Source organism: Nannospalax galili, unplaced genomic scaffold (assembly GCF_000622305.1).
Source record: "Nannospalax galili isolate Female #2095 unplaced genomic scaffold, S.galili_v1.0 scaffold585, whole genome shotgun sequence".
Taxonomy (NCBI): domain Eukaryota; kingdom Metazoa; phylum Chordata; class Mammalia; order Rodentia; family Spalacidae; genus Nannospalax; species Nannospalax galili.
Genome location: NW_008354016.1, coordinates 397,907 through 414,567, shown reverse-complemented (window position 1 = coordinate 414,567; position 16,661 = coordinate 397,907). Strand labels below are relative to the sequence as shown.

The 16,661-nt window shown below is 40.1% G+C and overlaps 1 protein-coding gene across 2 annotated transcripts in view; it reads right to left on the bottom strand.

The window, feature by feature from the left end:
* Window positions 1–16,661, bottom strand: part of Arhgap10 (Rho GTPase activating protein 10) — a 415,566-nt gene that overhangs the window by 212,975 nt on the left and 185,930 nt on the right. For both annotated transcript variants that reach the window (XM_017802706.2, XM_008851102.3), the window contains exons 11-12: window positions 5,020–5,101; window positions 2,901–2,946 (exon numbers count right to left, since the gene is read on the bottom strand). In XM_017802706.2, the coding sequence (XP_017658195.1) occupies window positions 2,901–2,946; window positions 5,020–5,101 (128 nt within the window). The remainder of the gene's footprint in view (window positions 1–2,900; window positions 2,947–5,019; window positions 5,102–16,661) is intronic.

Below are 16,661 nucleotides of genomic sequence, written 5' to 3'. Positions count from 1 at the left end.
GGTCTTTGCCCAAGCTTTATCTACATGGCACATGGTAATTAAAAGTACCAGACTGGTGGAACTAACCTTGGATGTTTTTAACAGACATACTTTGAGGCCTATACTAATTTGGTTAGAGGGCCATAAAGGACAGTTTTTGCTCCTTGCCCTCCTAGGTCGACTAGTTCCAGGGGACTATGAATATCTCTGAAAATGTCCTGTAATTGTGGTGGGTCACCTGTCTTCTTGATCAAGGAGGCTGAGAAGACCCCACAAGATGGACTTGAACCAGTGTCCAGTCTACAAAGAGGACGGTCAACACAGAAGAGTCACTTCCTCCATGCTTCTAAGCGAAGCCAGGTATGATCGAGCAGGACCTTTGACTTATCTTCACATAGGCGGAACTGGTAAAAGAAAGGAGCCAGGGGCTCCTCCCAAGCCCATGTGACCCCTGAGGAACAGATCCTCAATCGACCTTAAGAGTGAAAATAAATTGGTTTATCTGGGCCAACTGTATGGCCTTAAACATCCAAAACGAAAGTATAACCAAAGATTAAAGGGGTCAATGCAATTTCTTAAGAGTCCACATGCATACCTAAAGGCTACATAACAAGCAAAATTGCCAGATAGGAGATACCTTCTTTTGAGTCGTTGGCCAGGGTGACCAAAGGGACTCCCAAATAGTAACCCAACATAGAACTTGGAAAATGAACTGCAGACCCTAATCTTATCTAAAGGAGTATAAGGAGTATTGACAATTGATTACTGCTAGATGAGGAACAGCTGACCTTCCTAAAACAAAGACCTCTAGATAGGCTGACTAGATTTCACCAGAAGGGCAAGTAGTGGGGATTGGCTGGGGTGCCAACAACACAGCAGACATTAGCAGGGATATCAGAGTATAAGGGCTCTAGTGGGGGGAGGGAGGCTATGGGAGGGTGTCATCTGGGAAATGGGTGTATAGCCGAATGATGGTTTGGGATGTTCTGTATGATATACACACACATAAAAAAAAAAATCAACAAATTTTTAAAAATGTATTATATTTGAGGAGGAAGCATGGAAATTTACTTATTAGTCATACTAATTAGTAGAGGTAATAAACATTTCCATTGAAATCTACCCAATGACTTCATAGACATACACAGGCACCAGGGATCTAAGTGCAACTGATTATGACTAGTAATAATCAGATGCATATAGATTAGATATGCATGCACCAACATCTCAGTGTTAGTAGCAAAAACAAGGAATCTTTCTGCAAGGAATAATATTTGTAAAATGAAATGGAGATCTTTTTTGAAGGTTAAAAAACTCATTCAATTTTATGTCTTAGAGGGCTTATACCGAGTTCAATATTGTATAATTGTATTAACTCAGTTGTGAACCTAGAAACTTGCACCCACTTGTGAAACAGATATACTCTTGCTCTGGAGTGTGTTATGTGAAAAACATTACCATTGAAATCTACCTGATGACTTTATATCTATACTTAGATCCCAAGGAGCTCAGAAAGTAACACTTTTGTTTAAGAGTTTGGTAAATATCTTGGTAGAGAAGTGGATGAAACCCAGGGTTCTCACAGCAGGAGCAGGTCATCTCTTCCCCCCAAACTGGCCCTGATCAGGAATATCTGACTGCTTAGTCACCTCACCTACTAGCCTGCCAGCTTGCCAACCTGCCAGTCCATCCTTCCTACTCACTCTCAAGGTTCTTGTAATAATTCAACTGTAAACCTAAAAATTTACAGCCAATTCTGAAAAGATGCATCTTAGCTCAGAAAATTGTTATTGAATATGTCAATGCTGTTGTAATGAAATGCTTCTTCTAAGTATGTGGTTATTCAATAAATAATTAACAAAAAAAGTCATATAAAGAGCTGGGGATGCAGCTCAGTTGGTAGAGTGCCTGCCTAATGTGCACGAAGCCCTGGGTTCAATCATCATCCTTGTATAAACCAGACATGGTGATGCACAGCTATAATCCCAGTACTCAGGAGGTGAAAGCAGGTTGGAAGATCAGAAGTTCAAGGTCACTCGGGCTACACAGTGAGTTAGAGGCTATCCTGTGCTATAAGAGATCCTGTTCTCCTTTCACCCGCCCCAAAAAAACAGGTATGGTAAAGCTGGGCATGGTGATGTTTGTCCATAGTCCCAGTTACCAGGAGGATCACCTGAAAGCAAGAATTCTAGACAGTAAGACCCCGCTCCCCACAAACAAAATAAAACAGAACATCTTGCTCCCTAAAAAAAAAAAAATTCTCTCCCCACGAAGGCTGGAGAGATGCCACAGCAGTTAAGAGTACTGACTGACTGCTCTTGCAGTGGACCCACATTCGATTCCCAGCACTCATATGGCTGCTAACCATCCGTAACTCCAGTTCCAAGGGATCGAGCACCTTCTTCTGTCATCCACAGGCATTGCATAACATGGGTACCTTACACACATGCAGGCAATACAATCATACACATTTTTAAAAATTCTCTCCCTGCTTCAGCCTATTTGAATACACCCACAGCTTACTACCACATGGGTAGTTGCACTGAAGCCTTTTGATGTCCCCAATTAAACATTATCATACCTTAGAGAACCTGAAAACTGATAGGACAAGGAGGGTTGAAAACAAGGACCTAAGAAGCGGTTCTTGCCTATAGCATCTTATAGCTAAGGAAGCTGAAAGCTGCATATCTAAAATTCTTTTGTGATGATTTCTGACTATAGAAATAAAGAGCAATGTAACTGTAGAAAAAGTTCAGGTGGGAAATACCAGGAGGGCTACCGCAGTTCAGAACACTCTGAGGCAATCCCAATGGTTAAGACAGAATTCATACAGTTCAGAGAACTAGCTTAAAAGGGGCACAGAGTAAGCCCCAGCGAAAGCTTGGGGTCAGGAACAATGAACATGGCAAATTAACACTTACCTCCTTCTGCTCTTGGGATGATGGCTCTATTAAAACTATGGAACAGCTAGTTAAAAAAAAAAGATAAAACAAAACTTTTAATAAATCAATAAAAATAGTCAAGCAAGTAGGAACATGCAAAAATGCATATTTATAAATTTAATATTAGAAATATGGGGTATGAAATATATTTAGTTTTTTTATATTTAGTTTTCTCTTACAGAGGTATGCCAAACTGTCAAAATGAGGCAAAAGGGTCCATAGTCCTTAAAGAACTTGGTACAAATCTACACAAATTTGAAGTACACAGCCTTACAGTGACAGACTGACAAGCTGACCCATTCTAATCAATAATCTCAAGCTCATTTTTTTCACTATTACTGTTAAAATCTAGTATTTTCTTAAGTAGTAGATAATCCTCAGTATAGCTTAAGCCTATCTGAGATAGCACAGTGGTCATTCTGAGCAGCTGCTAAAAATTCTAGCACTGCCCCATTATGTGCAAGACATAGAGCATCTGTAAAAACAGTCTATGCCTTGTGGTACCCATTCAAATGCATAGCTCATACTGCCTTTCTGCACAGGTGCCCTTATCTGTTAATGACCTGGCTCTTTGCTCTTTACTTGAGTTCAAGGCTATGCCATATTGGAAACAGACTTATGCCACAATGACTTATTCATGAGATCTTTTTGTATACAAACTCTTTTTCCAAAGTACTCCTTGAATATCTGGAAAGATACATCATGCCTTTACTAAAAAGATGAGCATAACTAGAATGGAATCTCAGTTACTATCAAAACTCTTGAGTACTCTGACTCCCAGCTTAAAATTTTAAGAACTGATTCAGCATAAAAAGGGGCTGGGTAGATATAAATAGGGGCTGGGGGTATAGTTCAGTAGCAGAGTACTTGACTAGCATGAGTGAGGCCCAGGTTCCATCCTTATCAATAAAGAAAGGGCGGAAACAAAGGGAGAGAGTCTAAATGCTGTTAAAATATGGCAAGACGCGTACCAGTCTGATTCCTGCTTATTTTTTCAAGGGTGATACATTCTCTTAAATAATATCAATGTTTTTTAAATATATTAACTGGGTTTTCATTTTTCAGACATCGCCTCATGATTGCCATATGCACTGCTAGCCAGCATCCTGGCCCCATCTCCTGTACTTTAAACAATGTGCTCTCTTAGACTAAAGTAACTGTCCCAAACCCATATTAAAAAGCTCTATTTGGGAGGCAGAGGCAGGCAGATCTCTGTGAGTTCAAGGCCAGCCTGGTCTACATAGTGAGTCCCAGGAGGACAGCTGGGGCCAAAGGGAGACCCTGCTTCAAAAACACACACACAAAAAAAAGCTCTATTCTGAATCCTGACTTCCTATTATATACATTTTTCAAATCACTCTGTTTCCCAAACCTTCATAAACAGCTGATGAAAAGCCCAGGCAGTACCTGCTCTGGCAGCTTATTTAGAGTCATAATAATTTACACAGTGTATTTAAATTGCTTCAATCCCACTCAATACATGATCTTCCAAATTCTGAATTCTCAGAGGCCAGCAGTGCACAGCAAGGAAAGCAATGCTGAAGCAGTGCTGGAATAGAGTGGCGACAGATTGAATTCAGGTGCCTCTGGGTCTGTCACGACCTTTACTTTGTTCCTCAAAGCAATCTCAATGCCAAGGCCCACTCTAAGGCTATGCAACAGTGCACACTGGAAACCACTACACTAAACCACTCACTGTTAAATATGGGCCCAACATGGGCAGCAGTCACTAACATTGCCTTGTATTTCCCATCCCATCTCCAGAGATTAAAATACACTGCAAGCATTTAATGTGCTCACCACCCAAAAAACTGTCAGGTGAAACAGAAGAAATTGAGAATTTTGGTGATTTCTTCCAAAAAAAACCAATCAGAATGACAAACCAATCAGAATTGAAAACAAATGATGCACCATTCTTGGGTGTGCTGCTACTACCCCAAGCCAAGTTACTGGAGTGCAAAACGATTCCAAGATGAGTTCAAATACCAGTTCCAGCACGGAACTATTCTCAAACATTATAAAAGAAAAGTAACATGGGAATGAACACAAGAGAGCTCTACAGGATCTGAAACAAAGCTCAACCACTGATTATTCTTACAGCTTCTTTTCCACCCAGAGCTTCCAACCACTGCTTCCTTTCCTCTTCGGAAAACGCCTGCACAGTCAAAGGAATGCCAGGCCTGAAAGACACCAGAAAACATCAGGTTACCCCCAGTGCCAACACACAACCTCCTCTTCAGTTTTCAAATGTTTGACTGCAAGTATCAAATTTTTGCATTATTTTTTAACAGCAATAAAATATGTACATGTAAAATTTCCTAACTAGGCCATTTTTACACATAAATATATTCATACTGTTGTACTACCATTAAGTTCCAAAATATTTGGCAGAGAGGAGGGACAATCTCACTATGTAGCTAAGCTCTGGCCTTGAGCTCTGTTCTGCCTCAGCCTCCTGAGTGCTGGATTACAGATGTATGCCACAAGTTGTTAATTTTTTTAATATTGTGAAACTGAATTTCTGTGTACTGCTAAGCATTATTCTCTGTTCTCCTACTCTTCAACCTGTGGCAATTTCTACTGAATGCTGTCTCTATGAATTTGAACACTCTAAGTACCACATGAAGTGAAGTCACATATTCTTCAATCAGCTTTTTGCATTTATTCAAGATTTATTCATGTTGGAGCATATATCAGGATCTTCTTCCCTTTTAAGGCAGAATAACATTGTATTATATATTTATTGATCGAGTTACTCACCCATGAACACCTAGGTGGATCCCACATTTGGCCATTGTGACTAATATTACTATAGATGTGGGTACATAAACAGTTGCTCAATCCCTGCTTTTAATTCTTTTAATTCTTTGCTGGGTTGCATAAGCAAAGATGCTCACCACCCTAATTTGCATTAAGGAAATATAAATTAATACATAATTATAACATATCTATTAGAATGACTAAAATCAAAAATACTAAAACCACTAAATGTTCTTAAGATGTGGAACAAAGGAACTTTTATTCATCAATAATGAGGGAAAACAGTGTAGACACTGAAAGTCAGCTTTACGGTTTCTTACAAATGGACACATTCTCTTACCATTAGGACCCTGCCGTCACATTTTTTTCTGTTTGTTTGGGTTGGGTTTTTGGGTTTTTAGTTTGTTTGTTTGTTTGTTTGTTTGTTTGTTTGTTTTTTGAGACAGGGCCTCATCATGTAGTACTGACTGGCATAGAACTTGATATGTAGACCAAGCTAGCCTCAAACACAGAGATCCACCTGCCTCTCCATCAGAGTGCTGGGATTAAAGGCACATTTCTTATTTATACAGAGTTGTAGAAGATTTATATCCACACAAAAACCTGCATAAAGTTTATTCATACTTGAACAAACTTGGAAGGAATCAAAACATCCCTCAGTTGGTAAATGATATAGCCAGACTATGGGTTATTCCACGTTAAACAAATAATCTACCATGCTACAAAAAGACATGAGGAACATTCAATGTATTATGACTTGGTGAGAGAATTCCATAGGAGATGGTTATACATAATGCATGATTTCAAGTATATGATAACACTAGAAAAGGCAAAACTACAGAAACAGTTGCCAAGAGCTGGATGAGAAATAATGAACAGGAAAAGCAGCATCCTTAGGGCAATAAAACTATTTTGTATGATATTACAGTGATGGAAACCTGCCCTTACACATTCGCCAAGCCCAGAAAACAGATACCACCAAGAGTGAAGTTGATGTAAACTGCAGTCCTCAGGTGACTATGATGTGCCAATGAAAATGCATTAACTGTAACAAATGGACTACTTCGGTGGGGGGATACTAGCAGGGGAATCCATGCATATATGAGACAGGGTCTATGGGAAATTTCTGTGCTTTCTTTCTGCTGTTACTGTAAACCTAAAACTACACTTTAAAGTTTTTAAAGTTTTAGGTGCTAGAGAGATGGCTCATCAGTTAAGAACACTAGCTGATCCTGCAAAGGACCCCGAGTTTGGTCCCAGCACCAAACATCTGACTGTAATTCCAGTTCCAGGGAATCCAATGCCCTCTTCTGGCCTCCATGGGCATTGCACACACAGATATATTTAAATACATGCAGGTAAAACACTCATACACTTTAAAATTAAAAAATTGAAGTTTTCAAAAAAATTGTTTTAATGCAGTCATTTCAAGTTGAGAAGACACAGAGGAGGAAGTATATACTTAGCAGGAGCTCAGATCAGCCTCATCACTGACCCTGTAACCCACATAGGAAATAGAACAAGGGAGAGCTGGAGAAACCACCTGAGCCAGCCACAAAAGGCCTCCTTAGCCATGCAAAGGATGTGAGTTATCCTAGGCACCACCAAGGGGCTTATTTGTGTGTGTGTGTGTGTGTGTGTGTGTGTGTGTGGTGTGTATGTGTATGTGGTGTGTATGTGTATGTGGTGTGTGTGTGTGTGTGTGTGTGTGTGTGTGTGTAAACAGGTTCCTTGGGAGCCATTCACCTTACTTTTGAAACTAGCCTGACACTCACCAATTAGGCCAGGGTGGCTGGCCAGTGAATCACCAAGGGATCAGGCTGTCTCTGCCAGCCCAGTGCTGTGATGACAAGCATACATCACCACACCCAAGTTTTTAATGTGGGTTCTGGGGATTGAACTGAGCTCCTAATGTTTGCACAACAAGCAACTGATCCATTTCCCTGGAATCTTTTAAATAAGAGAATAATAGGTCCAGATTAAAAGTACATAAACACTCTGGCTCCTGGGTGGAGAACAGATTGCAGACAGAAAAGAGTTGACTGCAAAGAGACATTAGAAGAAGGGCACAGAACAGCAAGTGTGAAGGGAAAGAAAAACGAATGCGCTTCGAGAAAATTACAGAAGGGCTCCCACAGACTATGGACAGCAAAAGCAAGAGTGAGAAAGCTGCTCTACATGGAAAGTTAAGAAGACAGACTGATCACCAGCAGAAGAGTCAGTGACAACCAAAAGCAACTACAACAAATAAGGAGGGAATGTACTCAAACTCACAAATGGGCCCAAAGAAATTTCTTGTACTTGCTAGTCTTTTTGTTTTTCCCTTCAGGTTTTCCATGATATTCGTGTAATATCAACTATAGGTATATTGGATTACTTTTTTATATTAAATCCAAATTTAATGAGATATAAGATACATATTTCATGTTAAAGGTATATTCTATTTATGGGTGTGTTAACTGAATTTTTGTGGGGTTTTATTTTTTTGGAAGGGGGGGGGGTGGCTCCCTATAGCCCCAGGCAGTCTGGAACTCACTATAAAGACTCACTTCGATCCACCTGCCTTGGACTGTGAATGCTGGGATTATAGGCGCCACCACACCTAGAAGGTAACTAAACTTTTAAGATAATATACAAAGTAGTTAGTTTCACTGTAGCAGTTTAATGCATCTGTCACTGTGATTTGTTGTAATTCATCCCCCTCCTCCACCTTCCTTATCCCCACACCCTTCTCCCCTCTTTAAAATCTCTTCCTTGGGCTACAGAGCGCTTATCTCTGGTGGGATGCCTCTGTCAGGCTTCTGGAGCTCAGGACTTGAAATCATTGCAGAGCAAGGTGGAAAGATTGTAAGAGCCAGAGGTGGTAGATTGTAAGAGCCAGAGGTGGTAGCTGACCATGGAGGGCTAGAGTTCTCCAGACAGCTGGCCAGTTACTCATATGACCTCACAGCAATGTTTACAGCATGCACAAGTCATATGCAAGCTCGAGTAGATGAACCCATGTTGGAGAACATTTGGGGATTCAAGTTAGACTCCATAGGTTTTATTACCCAGAGACAGTATATTGAATTAAGGGGGGAGGGAATGGATGGGAAGGGGGATAAAAATGTCATCAAATTATATTGTCTGGAAATCGCAAAACTTCAATAAAAATAAGGAAAATAAATAAATAAATAATAAATAAAATCTCTTTCCCTCTCATGGTCCCACAAAAGTGCACATATCCACGCTCTCTCTTTTCCTCTCTCTCCTTCTCTCTCTCTCTCTCTCTCTCACACACACACACACACACACACAGACACACACACACACACATACAACTTAGGTTCTACATTCCACATACAAGAGAAAGCATATGGTTTGTCTTTCCAATTCTGGGTTATTTCATTTAACATAATGTTTTCCAGTTCCAGTCACTTTCCTGCAAGTGTTATGACGGTTGGATCGTCTTAACCAATTTGCACACAAAGTAGCACAAATGATAAAATCAAGAAATGGCTGATTTCGGGGCTGGAGAGATGGTTCAGCAGTTAAGAACACTGACTGTTCTTGCAGAAAACCTGGGTTCAAATCCTGCTACCCACATGGCAGCTAACGACTGTCCATAACTCCAGTTCTAGGGGATCCAACAGTCTCTTGTCTTCTGTGGGCATTGCAGTGACATGGGTGCACTTACCTACATGCAGGCAATACACAAATACACATAAAATAAAAATAATATTTTAAATGGTTGATTTCAATGAATATCGAGTGGCAGTAAGAAACTTAAGAGTTATGAACTAAAATTACAGATACTATGATGCAGGAGAACAGCTGCCAGGTTTCATAGCCAGCAGCCCTATTTCATCTGGATAAAACTCCGCTACTTAAGTATCACTGTAAATGTTGCCCCCAAGCACAGTGACTAAGCCTAAACAGCCTAACCTTTTATAGAACACAGCAGAGAACAAACATGTTGAAAGATGAGAGATTAAGAAATACACTACTCACAAGGAAAAGAAATCCATTTGTTTACATTTTGATAATGTCATAGTAAACGAAAACCATCCCTCCTTTGAGAAGTAGCTTATCAGAGTACAATTTCTTTAGAACACTTCACACTTATGCCCAGGAGCCAAATGAAAGGAATCATTCACTAATATTACACAAGGTTGGATGCTCATCCTCAAGGACTGTCACGTTCAACTTCTGTTTACTGAGCCCTACCGCTATAATGCCAGTATGGGAAAATAAACATACATGCAAAGATTCTTCAACTATAGTAAACACTGTAAGTTTCTTTCTTTTGAACAATCAGTTGCTAGAGAATCATTAAGCAAAAATGAGATACTAATAAATACTGAACACATTTCAAACTAAAGTATTACAGGTGTGACTTAGGGAACTTTAGATTTTGGAGTTTTTAGATTTGATTTGGTGGTGCAGAATTGAATGGATGGTGCAGAACAGCTGAGGTTTGTGAGAGGCAAGAGAGGCCACGGTTGACAAGGGGTCGATTATATTGGTTAGTTTCTGTCGATTTGACACAAACTATAGAGGACCCTGGGAAGAGAGAACCTGAACTGAGGAACTGCTCCCATCAGACTGGCCTGTGGCCATTTCTGTGAAGCATTTTCTTAATTGCTAATTTATACAGGAGGGCCCTGCACACTGAACGCACTGCCTTCCCTCAGGCAGATGGGCCTGAGCCATAGAAGAGGGGTGGCTGAGCAGCCCAGAGGAATCAAGTCAGTAAGCAGCATTCCCACACGGCCTCTGCTTTGGGTCCTGCCTTCGGGTTCCTGCCCTGATTTCCCTCAATGATGGGCTGAAACAGGGAAATGAAAGTTAAATAAACCCTTCTCCCCAAGCTACTTTTGATCTTACCACGTGGTTTATCCAGCAACAGAAAATGCAACTGAAACATGAGTTCTGGGGATTTGAACTCAGCTCCTGATGCATGTATGCTAAGTGTTTAATGAATGCTTTTTATTTTTTGGGGGGGGGTCCTTTTTGAGACAGGTCTCCCTGTAGCCCCAGCTGGACTGGAACTCACTATGTAGACCAGGCTGGCCTTGAACTCACAGAGATCTGCCTGCCTCTGCCTCCTGAGTGATGGGATTAAAGGAGTGCGCCACCATGCCCAGCTGAATGCTTTTTAGTAAGAGCAGCGTCTAAGTGCTTGTTATAATTTACATCTGTAAAAATGGGCTAATTTCATTTTGTTAATAGAGGAAACTATTTTTCAGGGCTATTAACATGTTTTGCCTATGTTTCAGATATAGCTTCCAGTGTTTCACCAAAATAGAATTTTTACTTATAAAATTAGAAAAAGTTTTTTCTATAGAAAAATAAAATGGGAACTATCAAGTAATAAGAGACATAGAAAGTTTTAGATGTGAGATATATTTGGGATAAAGATGGTTAAAGAGAAAAGGGGAAATGCTTTCAGATGAGAAAGGATTTTAAATGGTAGTTTCATTCTAAAGTAAAGGAGTATTTGAAAATTTTTAAAAAAGAAATGAGAAAAGAAACACAAAGCTTAAAGAACATCTAAGTCACAAAATTATGAAAGATAAAACTTGAAAAAGCTAGTATTAATCTGAGCGTGGTGGCACACGCCTTTGATCTCAGCACTTGGGAGGTAGAGGCAAAGGCAAGTGGGTCTCTATGAGATCCACGCCAGCCTGGTCTACACAGCAAAGTTCCAGGCCAGCTAGAACTACAGGGAGACCCTTTCCACCCTCCCCTGCCGAAACAAAAACAAAAACATATGATTAAGTTTAATATAATTTAAGTCTACTTTTCTTGGGTTCAGATATTGCTAGATGGTTCTCTTATCAGTCAATCTGCTCCTGACAACAGAAGGAAGCTGCAGAAGCAGGCAGAAGGTAAAATACTCCAAGTTTACTTTAAACTTCACTTTGGGGGTTTGTCAACAACAGAGGTAAACACGACAGTACACAAGGCCCAGAGGAAAGGATCACAGACAAGGGAACATGGTCTACTTATTGTTTTATTTAAATTTACTGATTTGCATGCCAGGCTTGGTGGTGCCTGCCTGTAATCCCAGCACGCTAGAGGCAGAGGCAGGCAGATCTCTGTGAGTTCAAGGCCAGCCTGGTCTAGACAGTGAGTTCCAGGCCAGCTGGGGCTACAGGGAGACCCTGTCTCAAAAACACAAATAAATAAATAAATAAATAAATAAATAAATAAATAAATAAATAAATAAATAAATAAATAAATAAATAAAGTTATTGATTTGTGTGTGTCCGTACACGTATATATGTGTGCACAGACACATACCATGGCACACGTGGAGGTCAGAGGACAACTTTCAGGAGTTATTGCTCTCCTTCAACCATGTGGGTACCAAGGATTAAACTCGGATCATCAGGTCTGGCATCAAGTGTCTTTACCAGCTGAGCCATCTCATTAACCCCCCAAAATTAATATAATAGCTTCCACCCTGGGGAATGATGCATTTCCCTAAAAGCTAACTGCCTGCAGGCTCAGAAGGATGGCATGCTGAAAGAAGGATTTTAAAAGGGCAAAGGTTCCCCCAAATGTAGAAAAACCAGGTCATCAGAAAAGAACTGCCCTTAATGAGGTTCTAAGAAACAGCGCTTTGCTCCCTGGGCAAAGATCTAAATCAGTGTGAGGGGTTGAGCCTTCAGCTCCAATGATGGCTACTCCTAAAGGGACTGCCAATGTTCCCTGATAAACTGCCATTGGACTGATTTCTGATAACCATCGGGTATCTCAGGCAATTCTTGACTATGACAGGTAAAAAATGTTAACTTTTCAATGAAGGCTTTGTTTTCTGCCTTATTTGGTACCCTAAGTCCCCCATCTAAACAAATTTGTATAGTAATAAGTGCTGACAAGAATGTCTAAAAACCAAAGAAGTTGTCAGCCTTAGCCTTATGAAATTCCCCATGTGAAAAATAGTATTTAGCTGAGATAGCCAAAATGCTCAGAAACTCCAGAACAGCTTGCAGTAACATTCTGAGGCTACAAACATGGCTCTGAAACCCTTCATACACAGAACAGAAGAAATGTGCTACTTAGCAAGGATATGACTAGTAGAGTCAATAAAATTGTATTTTCTTAAACAAAGAAAAACTTAAATAACATGTCACCTAGAAAGACAGAGATTAACTACTCTAACCACTTGTGCCTTTAGGGGAAAAGACTATAAAGTCCACAAGCTGCCACCGCCCACCAAAACAAAACAAAACAAAACACAAACACCTGTCTGCTCTTCTTCTGTAATAACCTAGGAGGTAAAACTAAGCTACAGCCCTCCTTCCCTTAACCAAATAAGGACAGGCACATTCCAAGAAAAAGATCAGCAATTAGGTTTCATTCAAATGCTTCCCTGTCATAAATAGTTTGAGGTTTGCTGACTTGTCCTGTGGATGGACAACATGGATAAGGGCCTTTCCTGCACTGACTTTAAGAACTAAATAAGTTATTCTCCAGAACAAAGCTTTTCCCTTCTGAGTTTCCATAGCCTCAAAGCCAGCTGTGCCTACAAAACATTAAGATTAGGGGTTCTCTTCAAAATAAAAAATAACAATAATAAGATTTCTAAAATACAAAGATTAAGGCCCATCCATAAGCCTCTTGGTAGTAACAACCTTAATTTTGTTTGCTTTACTGTTTTTCTTTCAACATTGTTGAAATAACCTATATTTAATGACCACAACCTCAGACTGCTTTCCTTTTGGTTTATTCCATCATAGGATTCCTTCTTAAAATTGTTCTTTTATGTTTTGCCATAGTATGTTCTTTCTACAGACCATGAGGTATCCGAAACTCAAAAAAGTTAAAATGAGGTTGGCTACCCTAGAAGGCCTGATAGTCTAACAGCAACACAAAGGAAACCTGTGCCATCATTAGACGTGTGTGTGTGTGTGTGCGTGTGTGTGTGTGTGTGTGTGAAGTAATGTGTACTAAGGCCTCCAAGATTTACACCAAAATTAAATCCTTGTCAGACTCTGCCTTAGGCTGAGGAGATCTGTAGGCATCACAGTTACCAGGCCCCTCTGATGAGGAGGCCCTACTGGCTTTGGTGCTACACTCTGTCCTAAGAATCTACTGTGTGCTTAGATACGCATGTGGTTGTGTGTGTTAAGCAAGTGACAGGCTCTGTATATCTGACTAAAGACTCATGCACTTTAGGCCTCCATCCACTAGATGGCTGTAGAAGCTGCCTGCCCTCCTCCACAATCCACACCAACACCCCCATCCCTCCCCACACACCCCGACCCCACCCCCCTGCACACATAAATTAGGACAGTTCTAGACATTGCCAAATGCATAACACTGCCCTGCAGTTGAGAACTTCCAAATGGAAAGGCTATCTCAACCTTTTTCCACAGAACTTCATGTGGCTGCTTTGCCTTGGGCCTGTTTCTCTGACTTCCCCAACTTAGTACTTAATTTTCGAGAGCCAATTTAGGGACTGAGAGTGCAGCTCAGTGAAAGAGCATATACATATGCCCAAAGCCCAGGAATCGCTAGCACAAGAAGAAATAAGAAAATGGGGGGTGGGGATCCATTTACAAATCATTTCTTGCTCTTTTTTAAATATTTTATTTATTATTTTTATTTATTTTTTACGTGTATGCGTGTATTGCCTGCATGTAGGTAAGTGCACCCATGTCATGCAATGCCCACAGAGGACACTGAGGTAAAAAGATCATAGTGTGAGGCCAGCCAGGGCAACTCAGCAAGATCTGTGTCAGAAAAAGGTTTGAGGAGCATCAGAGCTGTGGCCCGGGCTCAGTGGTGGAGTCCCTGCCTAGCGTACACAAAGCTGTAAGGTTAATCCTCACTACTGTAAAAATAAAACAATAAAAAAATCACTTTCTCTAGTAAGACTGGCCAGCCATTCTCATGGAGCATTTAGAAGAGCCCCAGCCCACAAGTTCTCTTCAAGTCCCAGACTTTAATTGCTTTACTGGTTTATTCTCACCTCACTGCCACCATCATGGTGGGCTACAATTAATTGTCCAGGAACCTGGATGAGATGCATGTTAACCTACTTTTAATCATTACTCCAGTTAATGTTTAACATAAGCACTCTTGTTATTAATCAAGTCAAGTATACAGACTTCTGAAAATGTTATAATTCTCTCAATGAGGACGAGCACAGTACCACACACATGAAGACTATCAAGCTGCTGATGCACATGCATTGCACAACACCTGATGCTTCAGAATCCTAGTGATCACCACTCTAATCATCCGCACCAAAATCTAAATGGGTAAATTACCAAATAAGTATTTGGTTGTGCTTTTAAGTGTGATACATTAGGGCTAAGCAAAAACCACAGCAAGTGCAGCATCTGAAACAGGTTAAAGAGAGCAGGACAGAGAGGGTCTTTGAGCAGTGCCTGAATGTGATGTGCCAGAGAGCCTCACAATGGGAAATTATTTATGAGGCTGATGTGGGGGGGAGGGGGAAGGTCACAGCACCATAGGGCATGTGGCAAACATGCCAATAAAACTAAGAGCAAGTTACAGAATCAAAGTGCTGAGGCAGAGCCGATGGGTAAACATCATCTCCCTTGGAAGGAAGTTATGTCTCCTGACAGACTGGAGCTTACACTGGGCAGAAGAACTATATAAAATTCTATTTCCCCAACCAAATATGAATGGCACAATCATTTCACAATGCACAGTATTTGAAATGTGGCTGGCATGAGAAAGCAATGTTTATAGTCATTTAAGACCCATATCGTAGTGATGCTGTTTCTTCACTTGCAGCTGTGTTTCTTGTTGTTAAAAAAAAAAGGTTTATTATGATATAATTCACACCACAAACTGATTCATTCTAAGTGTACAGTTCAACAGCTTTTCATATATTCAGATTTGTGTAAACATCACCAATGTCGATTTTAGAACATTTTTATCACACATCTTCAATAACCAACACTTCCAACAAACACCCAGACCCAGGCAACTCCTGCTTTATCTAAACAGACCTGTGTTCAGGACATACACATAAATGGAATTACATAATATGTACTCCTTTATCACTGAATTCTTTTACCCAATTGCTTTCTGGGTTCATTCCAACCTTTTATCACATATTCAATCTTCCTTTTAGTTGGAAGTCATTGTTCATTATATGGATGTGCTTTTATTTACACATTCATCAGCACATAAACATTTATGCTGTTTCTTCTTTGGGGATATTATGAATAATGCATCTGTGAATATTCATGCATGTTTTGTTTGAACATACATTACTACATTCATATATACATATGTATGTACATATATAAATATATATGTAGAATTTCTGGGTCAGATGACAATGCTATGCTTAACCTTTTCAAGAGCTGCCAAGCTGTTTTCAAGGAAATTCCAGTCTTCATCTTCCCACTCTCGGTATGTGAGGATTCCAATCATTCTATACCCTCATCTGCACTTGCTACCATCTGACTTTATACTTACATCCACCCAAGTAGAGAGGAAACATTATCTCAATGTGGTTTTTGTTTTCAATTCCCTAATATCATATTCAACATCTTTTCAAGTGCTTATTTGTATTTGTATATTTTCCTCAAAGAAATGTCTCAGTCACATCTTTTACTCACTTTCAAAGGCTAAGTCTTTTTATTACTGAGTTCTTAGAGTTCTGTATACGCTTTGGAAACTTCCTTATAAGAAATATGATTTTGAAATATTGTATGCTCTTCTAGAGGCAGTCTTTTGGGGGGGAGTTATGGTGGGTTTAATTTTTTTAATTTTTATTTTTTGTGTATGAGTGTTTTGTCTGCATGTATGTAAGTACATCAAATGTGTGCAACGCCTACAGAGGCTAGAGAAAGCATCAGATTCCCTGGAACTGGAGTTAAGGACAGTTGTGAGCCACCATGTGGGAACTAACTCAGGTCCTCTACAAGGGCATCAAGTGCTCTTAACTGCTGAGCTACCTCTTCAGCCCCCCTTTTAAGGTATTTTAGTACATGTTCTTAAATGCTC